General features: G+C 24.8%; 1 protein-coding gene across 1 annotated transcript in view; it reads right to left on the bottom strand.

The window, feature by feature from the left end:
• The window catches only part of LOC122512717 (matrix metalloproteinase-2), a 141282-nt gene that overhangs the window by 439 nt on the left and 121557 nt on the right, over positions 1-19286 (bottom strand). The window contains exons 6-9 of the mRNA XM_043628732.1: positions 17211-17369; positions 10587-11107; positions 2731-3029; positions 866-969 (exon numbers count right to left, since the gene is read on the bottom strand). Of these exons, the coding sequence (XP_043484667.1) occupies positions 866-969; positions 2731-3029; positions 10587-11107; positions 17211-17369 (1083 nt within the window). The remainder of the gene's footprint in view (positions 1-865; positions 970-2730; positions 3030-10586; positions 11108-17210; positions 17370-19286) is intronic.

Genomic DNA, 19286 nt, shown 5'->3' with positions numbered 1-19286 from the left:
AAAAATAAAGGAAATATTAAATTAAAAAAAATTATATTCATTTCTGTTGAGAATTTTTGAATAAAATAAAGTGAAAAAAAAGTAAAAGAAAGAAATAAAATAATATTAGTAAATAATTATATAAAAAAATGTACTGTAACATATTTTACATATTAATTCCTAGGGGAATCGAACCCCCAACCGTACGATCTGATTTGAATACTTAGAAGCCTTAAGGACTTCGGCTACCGCGACTTTTTAAAATAACGAATTAAAAAAAGATAACAAAGTAAAAAAATTTTTTAAACAAATGAAAATAAATTAATAACAAAAAGGGAAACACAGTATTAAAGTAAATTCAGTAAAGTAATTAAAAAATTAAATAATTAAAGCTAACAAAATAAGGAAAAAAATAGTAAAATAAATTCAGCAAAGTAATTAAATAATTAAAGCAAAGAAATAACAATAAAAACAGTAGTAAAATAAATTCAGTAAAGTAATTAAATAATTAAATAAATAAATAATTGAAGCAAAGTAAATTAAAATTAAAAAATTAAATAATTAAACTAAAGCAAATTGAAATTAAATAATAAAATCATTTTTCAAAGAAAAAGAGCGTTCTTTATTTTAAAAACTGAATTTTATTTAAAAAATTTATTTACTTTTTTTATTTTAAACACTTTACTTTCAATATTTTATGAAAAATGTATACGTATCTTTAAATTTGAATTTCTACCAATTTTCCGTTTGAAAAACAGCGATTTGATATTTATAAAAAAAATATTATTCAAATAAAAAAGTATTAAATTCAATTATAAAAATTAAATTTTTTATTTTATTTACTAAATTCTTTTCAATTGAAAAATATCTTTAATTTTTTAATTACCATTTTTCCATTGGAAAACAGCGTCAATATCGTTACCAACACCAGCGAACATACTCATATCTCGAGGATAATCCAGTTCCACATGATTGACGGATTCATCAAATCTGCAGAAAATAGAGAGAAAAATTATTAATTAATTAATTGCAGAAAATTTTAGTTATTTAAAAACAAATTTTATTTTACATATCAAATTTAAAGAATATTTATTTAAAAAATTTGAAAATAATTCAATTTTGAAGAGTTTTAATTGTGAATTTTTAAAATAAATAAATTTTGAAGAATTTAAATGAAAAAAGTGGTTGATTTTTATAAATTCTAATGGAAAATAATTGAATTTGTCAAAATTTCAATTCTAAATTTTGAAAATAATTGAATTTTTAAAAAATTTTAACTGTAAATTTTGTAGAATTCAATTTTAAATTTTCAAATTAAGTAAAAATTTTGAAGAAGTTTAATTTAAAATATTTGTAAATAATTGAATTTTTAAGAATTTCAATTTAAATAATTGAATGTTGAAGAATTTTAATTGAAAATGTTCAAAACAATTGAATTTTAAAGAATTTATTTAATTCCAAAATTTTTTAAATAATTGAATTTTTGAAAAATTTTAACATTAAATTTTAAAGAATATAATTATAATTTTCAAAATAATAAAAATTTTGAAGAATTTCAATTAAAAATTTTTGTAAATAATTACATTTGAAAGAATTTTAATTAAAAAGAATTGGTTTTTAAAGATTTTGAAAATAATTGAATTTTGAAGAATTTTAATTGAAAAACGTTCCAAATATTTAAATTCTAAAAAATTTTAATTGCAGATTTTTAAAATAATTGTGAATTTTTGGTGATTTTAACTGAAAATTTTAAAGAATTTGATTTTCAATTTTAAAAATAATAATAATTTTAAAGAATTAAAAATTTTTTTATTCAATTTTGAAGAATTTTAATTGGAAATAATTGAATTATGCAGAATTTTATTTTAAAATAATTCAATTCTGCAGAATTTCAATTCTAAACTTTTGAAATAATTGAATTTTTAAGAATTGTAATGGAAAATATTAAAAATAATTGAATTATTTAAAATTGTTATTTTTAATTTAGAAAATAATTGATTTTTGAAGAATTGTAAATTGAAAATATTAAAAATAATTGAATTATGTAAAATTGTTGTTTTAAAATTACAAAATAATTGAAATTTGAAGACTTTTATTTGAAAAATGTTGAAAATCATCAAATTCTGAAATATGTTGATTACATTGAAAATTATTGTAATTTTGAAGATTTTGAATTGAAAAATTTTTTATAATAATTCAAATAATTATGAAAAATTTTAATTTAAAATTTCGAATATAATTGAATTTGAAATAATTTTTATTTCAAAATTTTTAAAATAATTCAATTTTGAAAAATTTGAATTGCAAATATCAAAAATAATTTAATTTTGAAGAATTTAAATTGCAAATTTCGAAAAGTAATTTAATTATTAAATTTAATGGCAAATTTTTTAAATAAAGAACGAAAAAACTTTGATGAAAATTCGAAAAAAATCCATGTAAACAGAGATAAAGAAACAAAGAAGATTTAAAATTTTCGTTTACATATTTTTGTCAAAAAGAAAAATACGAAAAAAAGAGGAAAAAATATGAGAAAAATCTGCTTTACATCAAAGAAACATTCTTGAACTGATGTGATGAATTTTTCCCTCGAAGGGAAAAAATTCCTTTCGTTCGTTTTCTATTTTTTTTTTTTTTTTTGCTTTCATTTTCTGATTTGTAATCTATAAAATACATGGAAAATGTGAATAAATAAAGTAGAAAGAAGAAGAAAAAAGAAGAAAAAGAGAAAAATCGATATTGATATTATACCTCCAGTACATAGTGCCACTGAAGAAATAAGTTCTTTTATTGTGACCCCAGACCATGGCACCATCGATTTTCTTCAAGGAAGCCGGTAAACCAAGTGAAGTTAATGGTTTTGGATAACCTGGCTCCAAAATATTTGCACTGAACACATAGTATAATCTTCCTATAAAGAAGACAATCTTTTTATCGTGACGCTCATAAACAGCGTCCACGTGATCAGTGTCCTTTGGAACATTGAACAATCGACTGATTTCCGCCGGAAAGCCTTCGTACAATCCCTGATCCCCTATTCTCCACAGGTACTGCAATAAAAATGATATAAAACTCTCTTTTTATATTTCTTTTTATTTTATATACTTCATTTTATATACGTGAATAAACATTGTTAGTGAGTCATACATTCTCTTTATTTTGTTAAATATAGTTTTATTCTTTTATGAACCACTCCTAACACTATTAATTAAATAATTAAATATAATAAAATTAAAAAATAAATTTTCATACTTTACACTATTTGAAAACAATAAAGTTATATTCAATATTGAATATTTAATATTTAAAATTCAATATTTAATTTTTACAAATTTTATCCGAGTAAAAAAATGAATTGCAATTTCGAGACTTGTGAATACGCATTAATGACAAAGTTCGGTAGTAAAAATTCTCAATGAACACGCCTATCTAGTGAAATCGTTACTTCTATGGTTGTAATGAGTTGGCAACAAGCGAAAAGCGAAAATAGTGTCAAAAAAGGTTTTTATTAATGACTGTGTTGGAAAATTTAACCGAAAAAAGTAGAATTTCTGAAAAAAGTGTCATAGAAAGCTCGTCTTTAATGACTGTGTTGGAAAATTTAACAAAAAAAACGTAAATTCTGATTTAAATTCAGGTGTGAAAGAAAGCTTGTCTTTAATGACTGTGTTGGAAAATTTAACCTAAAAAAGTAGAATTTCTGAAAAAAGTGTCAAAGAAAGTTTCTCTTTAATGACTGTGTTTGAAAATTTTACCTAAAAAAGTAGAAATTCAGGTGTTTTAACCTAAAAATTAATAAATCGTTTCTTTTCGATTAGTATCTAGAGTCAGAGTTACAAAATTTTTAGTAATTTAAAGTCCGATTATATTCTCGAGAATATTTTAAAATTTTAACTGTAATTCATTTTTAAATCAATTTTTATTCGAAAATTCTACTATGATTCAACTATTTAAATACAATAAAAAAAAATTTATTGATTGATTGAATGTTTCTTAAAATTCAATTCCCATAAAGAATGTTATCAACAAATTTTTAAATAATTAAATTCTTGAGACGAATTTTAATAAAATTTTTTAGAATAATTACATTTTTCAAGAAATTTGACTAAAAGTGTCTTAAAAATAATTACAATTCTGCAATCAGTTTTATTATTTATGAAAATAATTGAATTTCTAAAAAGAAATTTATTATTTTTGAAAATAATTGAATTTTTAAAAAAATTTTATTATCTATGAAAATAATTGAATTTCTAAGAAGAATTTTATTATTTATGAAAATAATTGAATTTCAATTTTGAAAAATTTCAATTGAAAATGTTGAAATTAATTTAATTTTGAAAAGTTTTAATTGTAAATTTTCAAAAAAATTGAATTTTGCAAAATTTTAATTACAACTTTTGAAAATAATTCAATTATAAACAATTTTAATAAAAAGTAATTGATTTTTAAAAATTTTAATTGAAAATAATTAAATTTAACTGAAATTTAATTGTAAATTTTGAAAGTAATTGAATTTTGCTGAAATATAATTGTAAATTGTGAAAATAATTGAGTTTTAAAGAAATGTATTTTGAAAATATTAAAAATAATTGAATTTTAAAGAAATGTATTTAAAAAATATTAAAAATATTTGAATTATAGAAAAATTCAATTTTAAATTTAGAAAATAATTGAATTATTCTGAATAAATTTATTAAAAAAATGGTAAATAATTGAATTCCTGTGAAATTTCTATTATTTTAGGAAAATAATTTGACGTTTGCGTAGAATTTTATTAAAATTTTTTAAAATAATTTAACTGTTTTCAAAAATTTTATTAAAATACTAGAAACCTTTTTAAAATTCAATTATTTTAAAAAGTTATTCTTTTAATATTCAATAAATAAATTGTATTAAAAATAATTAAAAATCTGCGGTGAGTCATTATTATTTATGAAAATAATTGAATCCTGTAAAAAATTTGATTATTTAAGAAAATAATTCAAATTTAATTGTAGAATTCAATTTTTCAATTTAATTTTTTTCGAAAAATTGTCTTTTTCTATTTCATTAATTAATTTTAATTGAAGAATTTAATTTTTTTATTTAAATAATTGAATTTTTCTATTCAATTAATTTAATTTTTATTGAAGAATTCAATTTTTCTATTTAAATAATTTAAATTTAAATCTATTTAAATAATTCTCGAATTCTCGAAGAAATTTTGAAGAATTCTTCAAAATAATTAAATTTTTATTGAAAATTGAAATTATTCCTTTTAATTAATTGAATTTTTATTGAAGAATTGAATTTTTCTATATAAATAATTGAATTCTTGAACAAATAATGAAAAATTGTTCAAAATAATTGAATTTTTAGAGGAATTCGTTGCCAAATTGATTTATCATTTTAGTCACGAACTAAAGATTGTGATGTAAATGATGCGGTTCTCAAAAAGGAATGTGAACCCAAAGGACAGCATATATGCAGTTACTTGTAATTTGCAAGCTATTGTAGAAACACCTTTACGCCTGAGTGTGAACGCGATTTTGACATTTTTCGATGTTGTGAATGCACCCTTATGACTCTAAATTTAATTGTAGAAATACTATAAAGAGAGAAGAGGACAGAATGATAAACGTGTCCTTTTCTTTCTCATTTATTTAGGCCCTAAGATACCAAATTTAGAGGTTATGTTATTTATATAATTCCTTCTACTTGTCACGATATAGTTAAATTCGAAGCGTTGATAAATAAATAATATTCACGATTTTTAATTTTGTCAATCGGATAAATAATTACCCCTTACTAACTCTATCTAGTTTTCCTTGAAATATACAGAAAAATCATAAATCTATATAGCCATCAAAATATACAAGCTGAATGAATCGAATGAAAAACAGGGAATGAATTTTCGTTTGATTTGCAGAGTCACGTTCCGCGCGTGTAGCCTTCAATTTGAATAAAAGTGGCTTTTCATATTCAATTTCCCATATCTATTAAGATAAACAAGTTTTATTTTTTAAAAATAACTCAACGAGAGTGAGCGAGAGGGGGGGGGGGAGAAAAAAAATTCAAAAGGGTGAACTGTTTGGAAATTAATATACTACATATTTTGAGTGGCAGATAATAATTTGTGAGAAAAATATATTGAAAAGTATGAGAGAGAATATTTTTGCTACATTCAAAAATATAAAAAAAAAAACCGTTTGTATAAAAAAATGCTATAAAAAATGTATAGAAGTAAAAAAAAGCAGTTAAAGGGAATGAAATAGATATTTTTTCGTCTTTTATTTTTAGAGGTTATGACTGACGGACATTTTCTAATCTCTAGCAGTTGGCAGTTTCCAACGTTTCCATTCAACGATATTACGTGCTTAATCTCGCCGTTTTCTTCTATATATAGCGATATATTTATTTTTCCGAGAATTTATAGTGTATATAAAAAGTTTTTAATATACTTTCTTTCAACAAACATTTTACATTCAATGTAAGTATAAAAGAATGAAACAGCAGAAGAAAACGTTAAAAAGTTTATTTTTCTTCTGAAATAATATCGAAATAATGTTAAAAACGAGGTTAAAAATAGTAAGATTAAATTAATTATAAGAGGCCATTCATAAACTTTGTCACGCTATTTTGCACTATTTTTCCATCCTTTCCCCTTTTGTCACAAATTTTACATATTTTGGCTCAATTTTTTTTTACAGATCATCACGCTCAGATAATTTCTCCTCTTTAAGGCGTGGCGTAGTTTATGAACGACTCTTAATACTATTAATTAAATTAAATATTAAAAAATAAATTTTAATACTTTGAACTATTAGAAAAATAAAGTTATATTCAATATTGTTAGATATTTAATTTTTCTAGATCTTTCCTCGTAAAAAAAGTGAATTGCAATTTTTGAGACTTGTGAATACGCATTAATGACAAAGTTCGGTAGTAAAAATTCTCAATGAACACACCTATCTAGTGAAATCGTTACTTCTATGGTAATAATGAGTTGGCAAAAAGCGAACAAAAACAGTGTCAAAATAAGTTGTCTTTAATGACTGTGTTGGAAAATTTAACGAAAAATGTAGAAATTTTAATAACAGTGTCAAAAAAAGGTTGTCTTTAATGACTGTGTTGGAAAATTTAACGTAAAAAAAGTAGAAATTCTGATTCGATTTAATGTGTCAAAGAAAGTTTGTCTTTAATGACAGTGTTGGAAAATTTAACAGAAAAAAGTAGAACTTCTGAAAAAAGTGTCAAAGAAAGCTTGTCTTTAAAGACTGTGCAGGAAAATTTAACCTAAAACGTAGAAATTTTGATTGAAATTCAGGTGTTTTAACCTAAAAATTAATTAATCGTTTCTTTTAAATTAGTATCTAGAGTCAGAGTTGCAAAATTTTCAGTAATTTAAAGTCTAATTATATTCTAGAGAATATTCGCCTTCTGTGAGAAATTAAGAGAACTTTTCCAGATAGCACAAAAGAATTCTTTACATTTAAAGTTTTATACCTTTTCACATAGAAATAATTATTTAAATAAAAATTAATAAATAATGAAATGATTTTGTTGTAAGAAAATTGTAAACATAAATTCTATTTTAAACGAATATCTTAATAATTAAAAATTATTTCAAATCAATTATTATTAATTCTCCCCCACAGTTGGGGGAACAAACTTGCATCAATATTTACAGTAACTTTACAGCAAAATTTCAATAGCAACTTTTGAAAATAATTGAATTATGAACAATTTTAATTGCGCAGATTTTTAAAATAATTGAAATTTGAAGAATTTCAATTTAAAATAATTGAATTTTGAAAAATTTTAATTGAAAATAATTGAATTCGACAAAATTTCAATTGTAAATTTTGAAAATAATTGAATTTTGAAGAATTTTAATTGAAAATAATTGAAGTTTGAAAAATTTTAATTGAAAATAATTGAATTTTAAGAAATTTTAATTTAAAATAATTGAATTTTACAAAATTTTAATCGTATTCTTGAAAATAATTGAATTTTGAAAAGTAATAATTGCATATTTCGAAAATAATTGAAATTCTGAAGAATTTTAATTGAGAATAAATGAATTTTTGAGAATTTTAATTAAAAATAATTGAATTTGGGAAAATTTCAATTGTAAATTTTAAAAATAATTGAATTTTGAATAATTTTAATTGTAAATAATTAAATAATTGAATTTTAAATAATTTGAATTGTAAATGATTAAATTTTAAAGAATTTTAATTGAAAATAATTGAATTTTGATGAATTTTAATTAATAATAATTGAATTTGGCAGAATTTCTATTGTAAATTTTAAAAATAATTGAATTTTGACGAATTTCAATTGATAATAATTGAATTTGACAAAATTTCAATTGTAAATTTTGAAAATAATTGAATTTTGAAGAATTTTAATTGAAAATAATTGAATTTTGAAGGATTTTAATTGAAAATAATTAAATTTTGAAGAATTTTAATTGAAAATAATTGAATTTTGATGAATTTTAATTAACAATAATTGAATTTGGCAGAATTTCGATTGTAAATTTTGAAAATAATTGAATTTTGAATAATTTTAATTGTAAATAATTAAATTTTGAAGAATTTTAATTGAAAATAATTGAATTTTGATGAATTTTAATTAATAATAATTGAATTTGGCATAATTACGATTATAAATTTTGTAACTAATTGTATTATGAAGAATTTTAATTGAAAATAATTGAATTTTGAAAAATTTTAATTTAAAATAATTGAATTTAACAAAATTTCAATTCTAAATTTTGAAAATATATGAATTTTTAAAAGTATAATTGCATATTTAAAAAATAATTTAAATTTTGAAGAATTTTAATTAATAATTTTGAATATAATTCTATTTTGGTGATTTTTAAATGAAAATATTAAATATAATTAAAATTCTGTATAATTTTTTAATTTTATATTTTGAAAAAAATTTTATTTTAAAATCATTCTTATTGTAAATTTTCTAAATAATCTTAATTAAAGTATTTTAACTGTAAATTTTCTAAATAATTCAAATTTTAAAGAATATTAAATGAAAATTTTTATATAGGGGAATGTAGTCAAGGTTGGCCTACTGTCTAGGTAGGCCACTCGCGTTTTTTTGTCAAGTTCACTAGCGCCACCTACGCGCATTTTTGTCGAAGCTTGTCTTAGTGAAACCTAACTTTTTGTTCAATTACATTTTCGGAAAATCGAAAATTGTGTTTTCTGTGACGTCGGTACAAAAAAAGCTCAAAAAAAGTTTTGTGCATAATGTGAAAAACCATTAATAAAAGATAAAAAACAAATTGAATCGTCAAGGCAAGTATGCAGAAAATTTGTGGGACTCATGGTTGAAAGGAAAACAAAGTAAAAAATCGAATCCCGAAACGTATTTCTTTATGGTTACAACAATTCGGTAATGTTACTTACTGTCAAGGTCGGCCACTATGTGTTTAAAATGCGCAAAGTTGAGGACGAGCTACTTCATTTGCAAAAACTGCAATTCTGTATAACTCATAATATAATTGATCATCTTATTAATATTTTTATTTAATTTTATTAATATTTTAGTGCAAAACTTTTTTTTATTTATATTTATTTTTTTATATTGTTTATTGTTATTATTTTGTTATTTCATTAAGTTACAAACTGTAAACAATAAAGAATCAATTTTCCGTAACTCCAAACATGTTATTTTATTTTTTAACGATTAATGCCCTTTGAATTTTAAACATGGCCGACCTTGACTGTAATGGCCAACCTGGACTACAAATTTTTTTTTTTTTAAATCTTTATAACTTTTTCATTTTTAAACCTGTCAATTTACTTTGTACAGAAAAAATGTTCCTATTAAACAGGACTTTCCAACCATATACTTCAATTGTCCAAATTCATTTTTAAAAAAAAGTTATAAACAAAAGTCAAAAAGGTGGCCGACCTAGACTATGTTCCCCTAATAATTTAATTTTCAAAAATTAAAATTTTTAATTTCTCAGTTTTTAAGAATTTGAATTAAAAATTTTTATAATAATTAAAATTATGAAGAATTTGAATTAAAAGTTTTTGAGAAATTGTATGAAACTTGCAGCAATATTGTCAATGTTGCAGCAAGTTTAGGTGCCGTTGGGTCTTATAAATAATAATTTTGAAATCTTGAAATATCCAATTTGGTATAGGGATGTAAAATTTCATGGAATTTTGGTTCGTGAAATATTTCAAACAAGTTAGCGGGAAAATTTAAATTAGAAAATTTGTTTCAAATTATTTATTTATTTCAATCTTGCATGAAATCTTTTCTGGCTCACAACCCTAATTTAGTAACTCAAATGAAGGTTAGTTATACACTCAAATGCATATATGCTCTCCTTCCGGTTTGACGGCGTTTTTAAAAGTCGTGTCACATTTATCAAAATTTTGTTATCAGGAAATTTTTAATTATTATATTTCTCAATTCTCTAGAAACACTTCTAAAGAATATTTTTTTCCCAAACACATTCTCAGTGCGAGCTTATTCCTGAAGTGTAATTTCCACTTAGGAGAGCATGACAATTGAATTTCCCGGATCGAAACCGAAACGCTCTCAAGGGAGTATCTCTCTAATCCTCAAAACGGAATACATACCCGACCCTTGAAGATGAAGACCTCCCTCCGGATGACGCTGATGGCGTCATAGCTGGTATCGCACTTATGCGGAATGTCGTCTGTGACCCGAGGTGTCCAGTGGTGTCTAGGTCGATGTGTACTCGTTGCCGTTGTAGTGGTCCTCATAGTTGTCGTCGTAGTAGTGGTAGTAGTAGAAGTAGTAGTAGTAGTTGGCCTCGGATGATGGTGTACATGTGACTTCCTCGGAGTTGGTGGTCGGTAATCCGGTCTTTCTGTTCTATAGTCAGGTTTTATTGGGTAGCGATCTCGTGGTCGATAATCTGTCCCCTCGTTTCTATAGTCTGGGTAACGATCCAGAGGTCTTCTCGGTCTTTCCTCGTGTGGATAATAGTTTGGATAATGTGACCACGTAGGTCGAGTTTTCCATGGTCTGTAAGTGGTCGTTGTGATTCTTGGCGTAGTCGTCGTAGTGGTTGTAGTCGGCCTTCGTGGTCGTGGAAACACCGGAATATAAGCCCACAATTTATTCTCAGGAGCGCCTGGAAAAAAAAAGATTTTTTTTTTATTTTCTCTTTTCCTTATTCAAAAATTTGAATTATAGAATTCTCATTTTCAAGTTAGAATCGTTGAAACTACAGAACCGGATTATTACTCACAAATCAGTGGATTTGTGAGAGAGGGAAAGCGTCACTGAATCGAATAATAATTATACGAATATTTCCTGTTCGACAAGCAGAATTCTGATTAAACTCTAATCTATTTTTATTTTTATATTTCGATATTTATTTTCTGTCACAAAATGTAAGCATTTAAAATACTTAAAAAGGATTAAAAGTTAAGGATAATTTAATCTAATAAATAGATAATTTAAATTAAGGATTTAATCCTTATATTTAAGGATTAAAAATACTTAAAATTTTTAAAAAGTTAACCAGACAATTTAACATTGATGACAATTTTGAATTGTGAATTGTGAATTGCAAATTAAACCACCGTGAATTTATTTATGTATAAAATGAAAATGGACCTGAACTGATGCTTCTAGAAATGGAAAATAGGTAACGTAACGTGATTCAGAATCGTTGAGCATTATATACATTTATATATATAGTGCGAGAGAGCAATGGAACATACCACATTGCCGTTGTGATTATAACATTCACTCGAATTCTCGTTTGAGGTGCTTCTCATTTAATTATGTACTTTAGTTCCATTGCAATGAATTGCAAAGCAATCCTTTTAAAGTAACCATCAGATTTAACCATTAGGAGAAAATATTCATTTAAAATTCATTTCCAATTGTTTAACTTATTTATCACTGAAAATACGGGGTTCAAGTGTAAGTGTTGTTCTTAATAACTGTGTTGAAAATTTGAATACTAAAACAAATGCTAATTATTCCTGAAAACAATATCAATTTTTTCTTTATTGTTTTTCTTTTATTTATCTTAACGAGAGTAAAAGATTGAATTGCAATTTTGAGACTTGTGAATGCGCATTAATGACATAGTTTAATAGTAAAAACGACTATCTTGTAAAATCGTTACTTCTATGGTTATAATGAGTTGGCAGAAAAAAAACGAAAACTGTCAAGAAAGTTTGTTTTTTAATGACCGTGTTGGAAAATTCAATACTTTAAATCAAAATTCTTCTAAGTATCACTGAAAACAATGTAAAATTTGTTCTTAATTATTATTATTATTATTTTTGTTTCTAAAATGTATCTTACCAGTGCTAATAAAGTCAATTGCAATTCTTGAAGCTTGTGAATTCGCATTAATGACGAATGTAAAAACTGTCAATGAACACGCCTATCTAGTGAAATTGTTACGTCTATGGTTATAATGAGTTGGCAAAAAGCGTAAAAGAAAACATTGTCAAAAAAGCTTGTCTTTAATGACTGTGATGGAAAATTTTGCAAAAAAAGTATAAATTCTAAGAACAGTGTAAAAAAGCTTGTCTTTAATGTCTGTGTTGGAAAATTCAACCTAAAAAAGTAGAAATTGTGATTTAAATTCAGATGTCAAAGAAAGGTTGTCATTAATGACTGTGTTGGAAAATTCAACCTAAAAAAGTAGAAATTGTGATTTAAATTCAGATGTCAAAGAAAGGTTGTCATTAATGACTGCGTTGGAAAATTCAACCTAAAAAAGTAGAATTTCTGAAGAAATTGTCAAAAAAGATTGTCTTTAATGACTGTGTTGGAAAATTTAACCTACAAAAATAGAATTTTGAAAATAATCGAATTTTGAAGAATTGAAATTAAAAATGTTGGAATTAATTTAATTTTGAAGAGTTTAAATTGTAAATTTTGTAAAAATTCAATTGAAATTTTTGAAAATAATCGAATTATGAAGAATTTTAATATAAAGTAATTTATTTTTAAAAATTTTAATTGAAAATAATTGAAATTTGCACAATTTGAAATGTACATTTTCAAAATGATTGAATCTTGAAGAATTGTAATAAAAAAAATATTGAAAATGATTGAATTATACAAAATTTTAATTTTAAATTTAGAAAATAATTGAATTTTAATTGAAAATGTTAAAAATAATTGAATTATGAAAAATTGTAATTGCAAATTTTTTAAATAAATAAATTTTTGAAAAATATTAACTGTAAATTTTGCAGAATGTAATTTAAAATTTTCAAAATAATAAAAATTTTGAAGAATTTCAATTAAAAAAAGTTTTCAAACAATTCAGTTTTGAAGAATTTTAATTGGAAATAATTTTTTTTAAAGAATTTTACTAATAGATTTTAAAGAATTTAAGTTGAAAATGTTAAAATTAATTTAATTTTGAAGAGTTTTAGTTATAAATTTTACACTATTATAGAAAAATAAAGTTATATTTAATATTGTTAAATATATTTCTTTCTGTTAGATCATTCCGCGTCAAAAAATGAATTGCAATTTTTAAGACTTATGAATACGCATTAAGGGCAAAGATCGGTAGAAAAAACTGTGAATGAGCACGTCTATCTAGTGAAAATCGTTTCTTCTATGGTTGTAATGAGTTGTCAAAAAGCGGAAACGAAATCTGTGTCAAAAAAGATTGTCTTTAATGACTGTGTTGGAAAATTTAACAAAAAGAGTGCAATTTCTGAAAAAATTGTCAAAAAAGGGTTGTCTTTAATGACTGTGTTGGAAAATTTAACCAAAAAGTAGAATTACATAAAAAATTGTCAAAAAAGGGTTGTCTTTAATGACTGTGTTGGAAAATTTAACCTAAAAAGTAGATTTTCGGAAATAATTGTCAATAAAGCTTGTCTTTAATGACTGTGTTGGGAAATTTAATCAATAAGGCAATATTAAAGATTCAAATCCAGTCCCTAAAAGTTTATAATTAAGAAAAGGTTAAATTTCGTCGAAACAATTTAAAGTTGCATTAAGTTAATTCCGGTTAGAGAAAATTTCCCTTTAGTTACTACTATAGAAACTGAATAAGGCAAGGAAGGCAAGTAACCTGAAATAGGAAGAGAGTCACATCCGCCATCGTCGACTTGACAATGCGTCGTTTATGACTACCGCTTCAATGCTCCCATCATTCACGAAAATACTCTGTTTCGAGTTTATATTCCCTTTTATTAATTCGCTGATATTTCGCCTATATAAATGTAAAGAGAATTTAACGACCTCACAATAGTTAAATTATTCCCCCAGGAAATTATCATTTGCAAATTATTTTATTATTCCTCAATTAATTTTTTCAAATTATTTTGTTATTTCTCAATTAATTTCCAAAATTATTTTTATTATTTCTAAATTAATTTCCAAAGTTAATTTATTTCTAAATTAATTTCCAAAGTTAATTTATTTCTAAATTAGTTTCCAAAATTAATTTATTTACAAATTTCCAAAATTTCGAAACTTTAGAATTGAGATCAATATTCAATTTTCTTTTTTTGAATTCGACAGTAGTTAGTTTAATTAATAAATAAAATTAATTAATTACTACTAATTACTATTAATTAATACTTAAAATTCTCTAAAGTAAAAAATTAATTTTTCTTTTTATAGCAAAAGTAGATAGTTGAAAATAGTATTTTTTTTTAAATAGTAGCAAGTTCACTAGAGCGGTTTGAATATTACAATATTCCTGGGAAACAATCTCATCAGGAGCCGGGGAAATTGTCACTTTCAGACTTCGAAGTTGTCGTCAATATCCTGTCATCTCTCCAAAGGATATTGTATACAGGACGATGAGACTTCATTAATCAGGGAAAGATAATAGGGACGAGATTTTCTTCTTTTACGAATGCGAACCTAACACTTTCTTCAGCTACTTTTTTTCTCAAACTTTAATTCTACTTCAGAAAAAATTCCTTCTTTCTACGTTTACTACTGTTGGGATTAAGATGAGGACCTGCATATAAGAAGCAAAAGACAAACTTTAGAAACAAGTTTTTTGTCATTGTTTACTTGGCGAATTAGTTTTCCTTCTTCCTCGCGATATCCAATCGAACTTTCAAGACATTTTTTCCAGGACATAATTTCTGAAATTCTTTCCGAAAATTAAATTCTAAAATTTTTTTTTACTTTTAACTAAAGTGCAATTTTTCTGCAAGCTTATAGGTTAATTAGGTACAAGGCAGGGCAGCTTTTAAGGCGAAAAAAGGGTGGAAATAGTGGATAGGGCAAAAAAAGGGTGCTTTAGTCCCTAGGGCCAGAGTAATAGTCAGTAAAAGAGCATCAAACAATTGGAAACAATCGGAAAAGTTTTCTCGCGGTTCTACTATTTGAAATTAGACTCGATGATATTAATCTCCATTTGAAGCAAATAGGAAAAAATGTCACAAGCATAGGGCGGGCATAAGGGGGGTAAAAACGGTGAAATGAAATCTGAATAAAATATAAAGAATGGCTATACTTTGTCCTCAGAGAGTGGGTTTGCACGTCAGGGTGATTTAGTGCGCTGCAGAGGTTTGGCGATTCCCATGAGATTGCAAATGCATTCTGTGGAATCTCCTAACTGCTTCTCGCTCGCACAAATTTTCGCATACTTCTAACCTTTTTTCTCCCCCTCCTCTCTCACCCTCTCCCTTAACACTCTTTTCTCGTATTGAAAAAAATTCCACGTCTACAATATACTTTTCTTGACTATATTTTCATTCCTTTTATATTTTTACTTTTTCGAAAATTTTAGAATTATTTTTGTTTTAAAATTTATCTTCAAGGGGATAAAAAAAAGTGAATTGCAATTTTGAGACTTGTGAATGCGCATTAATGATAAAGTTTAATAGTAGAAATGACTCTTGTAAAATTGTTACTTCTATGGTTATAATGAGTTGGTAGAAAAAAAACGAAAACTGGCAGGAAAGATTGTCTTTTAATAGTTGGAAAATTTAATACTTTTAAAACAAAATTCTTCTAATCGTCCACGAAAACAATGTAAAATTTGTTCTTTTTATTGCTATTATTATATTTGTACTAAAATTTATCTTACCGGTGTTAAAAAAGTCAATTGCAATTTTTGAAGCTCGTGAATACGCATTAATCACGAACGTAAAAATTATTAATGAGCACGTCTATCTTGTAAAATTGTTACGTCTATGGTTATTATGAGTTGGCGGATAGCGAAAATAACAACTGTCAAAAAAGTTTGTCTTTAATGACTGTGTTGGAAAATTTACCGAAAAGAGTAGAATTTCTGAAAAAAGTGTGAAAATAGGTTGTCTTTAATGACTGTGTTGGAAAATTTAACCTAAAAAAGTGAAAATTGGGATTCTAATTTTCATGTCAAAGAAAGATTGTCTTTAAAGACTGTGTTGGAAAATTTAACCTACAAAAATAGAAATTGTGATTTAAATTCAGATGTCAATGAAAGGTTGTCATTAATGACTGTGTTGGAAAATTAAACATAAGAAAATAGAATTTTTGAAAAAGTGTCAATAAAGCTTGTCTTTAATGACTGTGTTGGAAAATTTAACCTACAAAAGGGAAAATTGGGATTCAAATTTTCATGTCAAGGAAAGATTGTCTTTAAAGACTGTGTTGGAAAATTTAACCTACAAAAATAGAAATTGTGATTTAAATTCAGATGTCAATGAAAGGTTGTCATTAATGACTGTGTTGGAAAGTTTAACCTACAAAAGTAGAAATTGTGATTTAAATTCAGATGTTAAAGAAAGGTTGTTTTTAATGACTGTGTTGGAAAATTTAACATAAGAAAATAGAATTTCTGAAAAAAATGTCAATAAAGCTTGTCTTTAATGACTGTGTTGGAAAATTTAACAAAAAGAGTAGAATTTCTGAAAATAATGTGAAAATAGGTTGTCTTTAATGACTGCGTTGGAAAATTTAACCTACACAAAAGTAGAAATTGTGATTTAAATTAAGGTGTCAATGAAAGGTTGTCATTAATGACTGTGTTGGAAAATTTAACATAAGAAAAAAGAATTTCTATAAAAGTGTCAATAAAGGTTGTCTTTGATGACTGTGTTGGAAAATTTAACCTAAAAAAGTGAAAATTGGGATTTAAATTTGCATGTCAAAGAAAGGTTGTCTTTAATGACTATGTTGAAAAATTTAACCTAAATTTTTGTTTTTTGTCCACAGAACAATTTTAGATCATTTTAGGCTTAATTCCTTTATTTATATTCTCAAGTACCTTTTTTTAAAATTAATTTTCTACTTACCATACATTTGTTGAATTCCATTTCGATCGTCTTCTGGTAATTCGAAATTAGTCGTGATCCCTTGATACCAGGGATACATAAGCGCCCCTCGAACTGAACTGTGAGATAAGCCTAAGGAATGGCCGAATTCATGGGCAGCCACTGCGAAGAGACTGGTGCCTGGAAAAAGATAATTATTTTTCTTTTTAATTTTTTTTCTATTTTTTCTATATTTTTATATTTCTATATTTCTATATTCCTTTATTTCTATATTAGAACTTCTAATTCAAACCTACTTTCAGAATCTAAAACTTGTTCGTAATATTCAAAAATGTTACAATAACTTTTTTTGGAACAGTTACCCAACCCTGCTTTCCCCTTCCATATCAAAACGACGCTACTCTAACCCCCCGTTTTGTTCTATATAAAAATTGTACACTGTTGCAAAAATTGCATTTACTAAACGTTACAGATACGCAGGGAAAATCAGATCGAAAGAAAATATTGTAAGATTTTCCCCATGTATATATATATATATACATATATATTGAAAGAGATAGAGAGGGCAAATATCAAAAATGAAAGAAAAAGAGAATTTCAGCAAAATAGAGAGGAAATTGGAAAGAAGAGAAGATTTATAAAAGAAAGTATGAAAAGGATATAAAAATGATTAAAATCCGATGAGAGATGAAAATATGGATCTCTTACTGTTCGCGAATATTTTCTCTTTTCTTTTTTGACAGAAGAAAACAAAAATTTACCAAAATAAAAATAAAAAAAGGAACGTATATAAGATATTGTTACAATTGAATTATAATTTAATTTCGAATGGAAATCTGAAACAATCATTTCAATATTCAAAGCGAATTCAACATGGTGGATAACAGAGAGGTATAATATATTATTGATCCTCGGAAAGTTACTGGACCACGATCCGAGGGGTTTTTTTTTAAACCGCAGCCGCTACATATCATCATCTAAAATTAATCTACTTTTTCCAGATTAATTGGCTTTTCTCTCTCTCTCTCTCTCTCTCTCTCTCTCTGTCTTTTCTTTTTTTTTACTCTTTATATATATTCTTGAAATGAAATGACGCGCAGGGACAAAAAAATTTGATAAATGACTCGGAACAATTTTTTGAAATATGATAAAAAACTATTTTGTTCAAAGAAGGGTTGACAAAGTGAAATATTAAAAGGGGTTTAAAAAAATTAACACTACAAAGTAATTAATAATAATATTAATTTAATAATTTAATAACTTGATTCAATTTTCAGGGTTTTTTTTATTCTTATTAATTTATTATTATCAATATTATTAAATATTATAATTGAATAATCAAATTGTTGCTACAGTATACAATTTTTATGTAGAACAAAACGGAGGTTAGAGAAGCGTCCTTTTGATTAGGAAGGGGAAACCAGGGTTGGATAATTAATAATAATAATAATAATAATTTAAACAAGTGGCGTTGTTTTGATCAGGGTTGGGTTACTTTTTCGTTTCTTTAATATATAAATCATTGGCCCAAAGGAGAACAAGTGATTCACTTTACATAAAATAAAAAGAAGGTAACACTTCTATCCTTTTCTTTCTCATGGAATGTTTATTATTATATATACCAGGGTTGGGCTAGTCGTTTGTAAAAGTTTCAAAATAAATCGTTCCACATCAGAATAGACTGAAATTTACTCCAAGAGAGTATTTTATTCTTCTCGGAAAATTGTTTCCCCTTTTTTTATGTTAGTGAGGTTATGTTAGACAAGAAAAGTTTTATGGGCCATTGTTTCGAAACTTGATGTCTGATTTTTTTCCTAAGCTGTTTATATTCAACCACCTTCAAGCAGTTAGTCTTCCAAAATCTACCCTCTCTCTCTCTCTCTCCTTCTCTCTCTCCTTCTCTCTCTCTTTTTCTCTCTTGATAATAAATTTAATTACGTATAATAAACTCTTGAGTTCCCAAAGTTATGTATATATGGGTGTATAAATTCTTCTCCAGGAAATAAATTTTTTTTTTCATCTCATCTTTTATTTTTTTTTTTAGATTTTATTCAAAGAAAAAGCTCTCATGCAAAAGTATATGGTTAGTCAAAGTTT

This window comes from Leptopilina heterotoma, unplaced genomic scaffold (assembly GCF_015476425.1).
Source record: "Leptopilina heterotoma isolate Lh14 unplaced genomic scaffold, ASM1547642v1 Lhet_123, whole genome shotgun sequence".
Lineage (NCBI taxonomy): Eukaryota > Metazoa > Arthropoda > Insecta > Hymenoptera > Figitidae > Leptopilina > Leptopilina heterotoma.
This window is presented reverse-complemented; position numbering and strand designations above follow the sequence as displayed.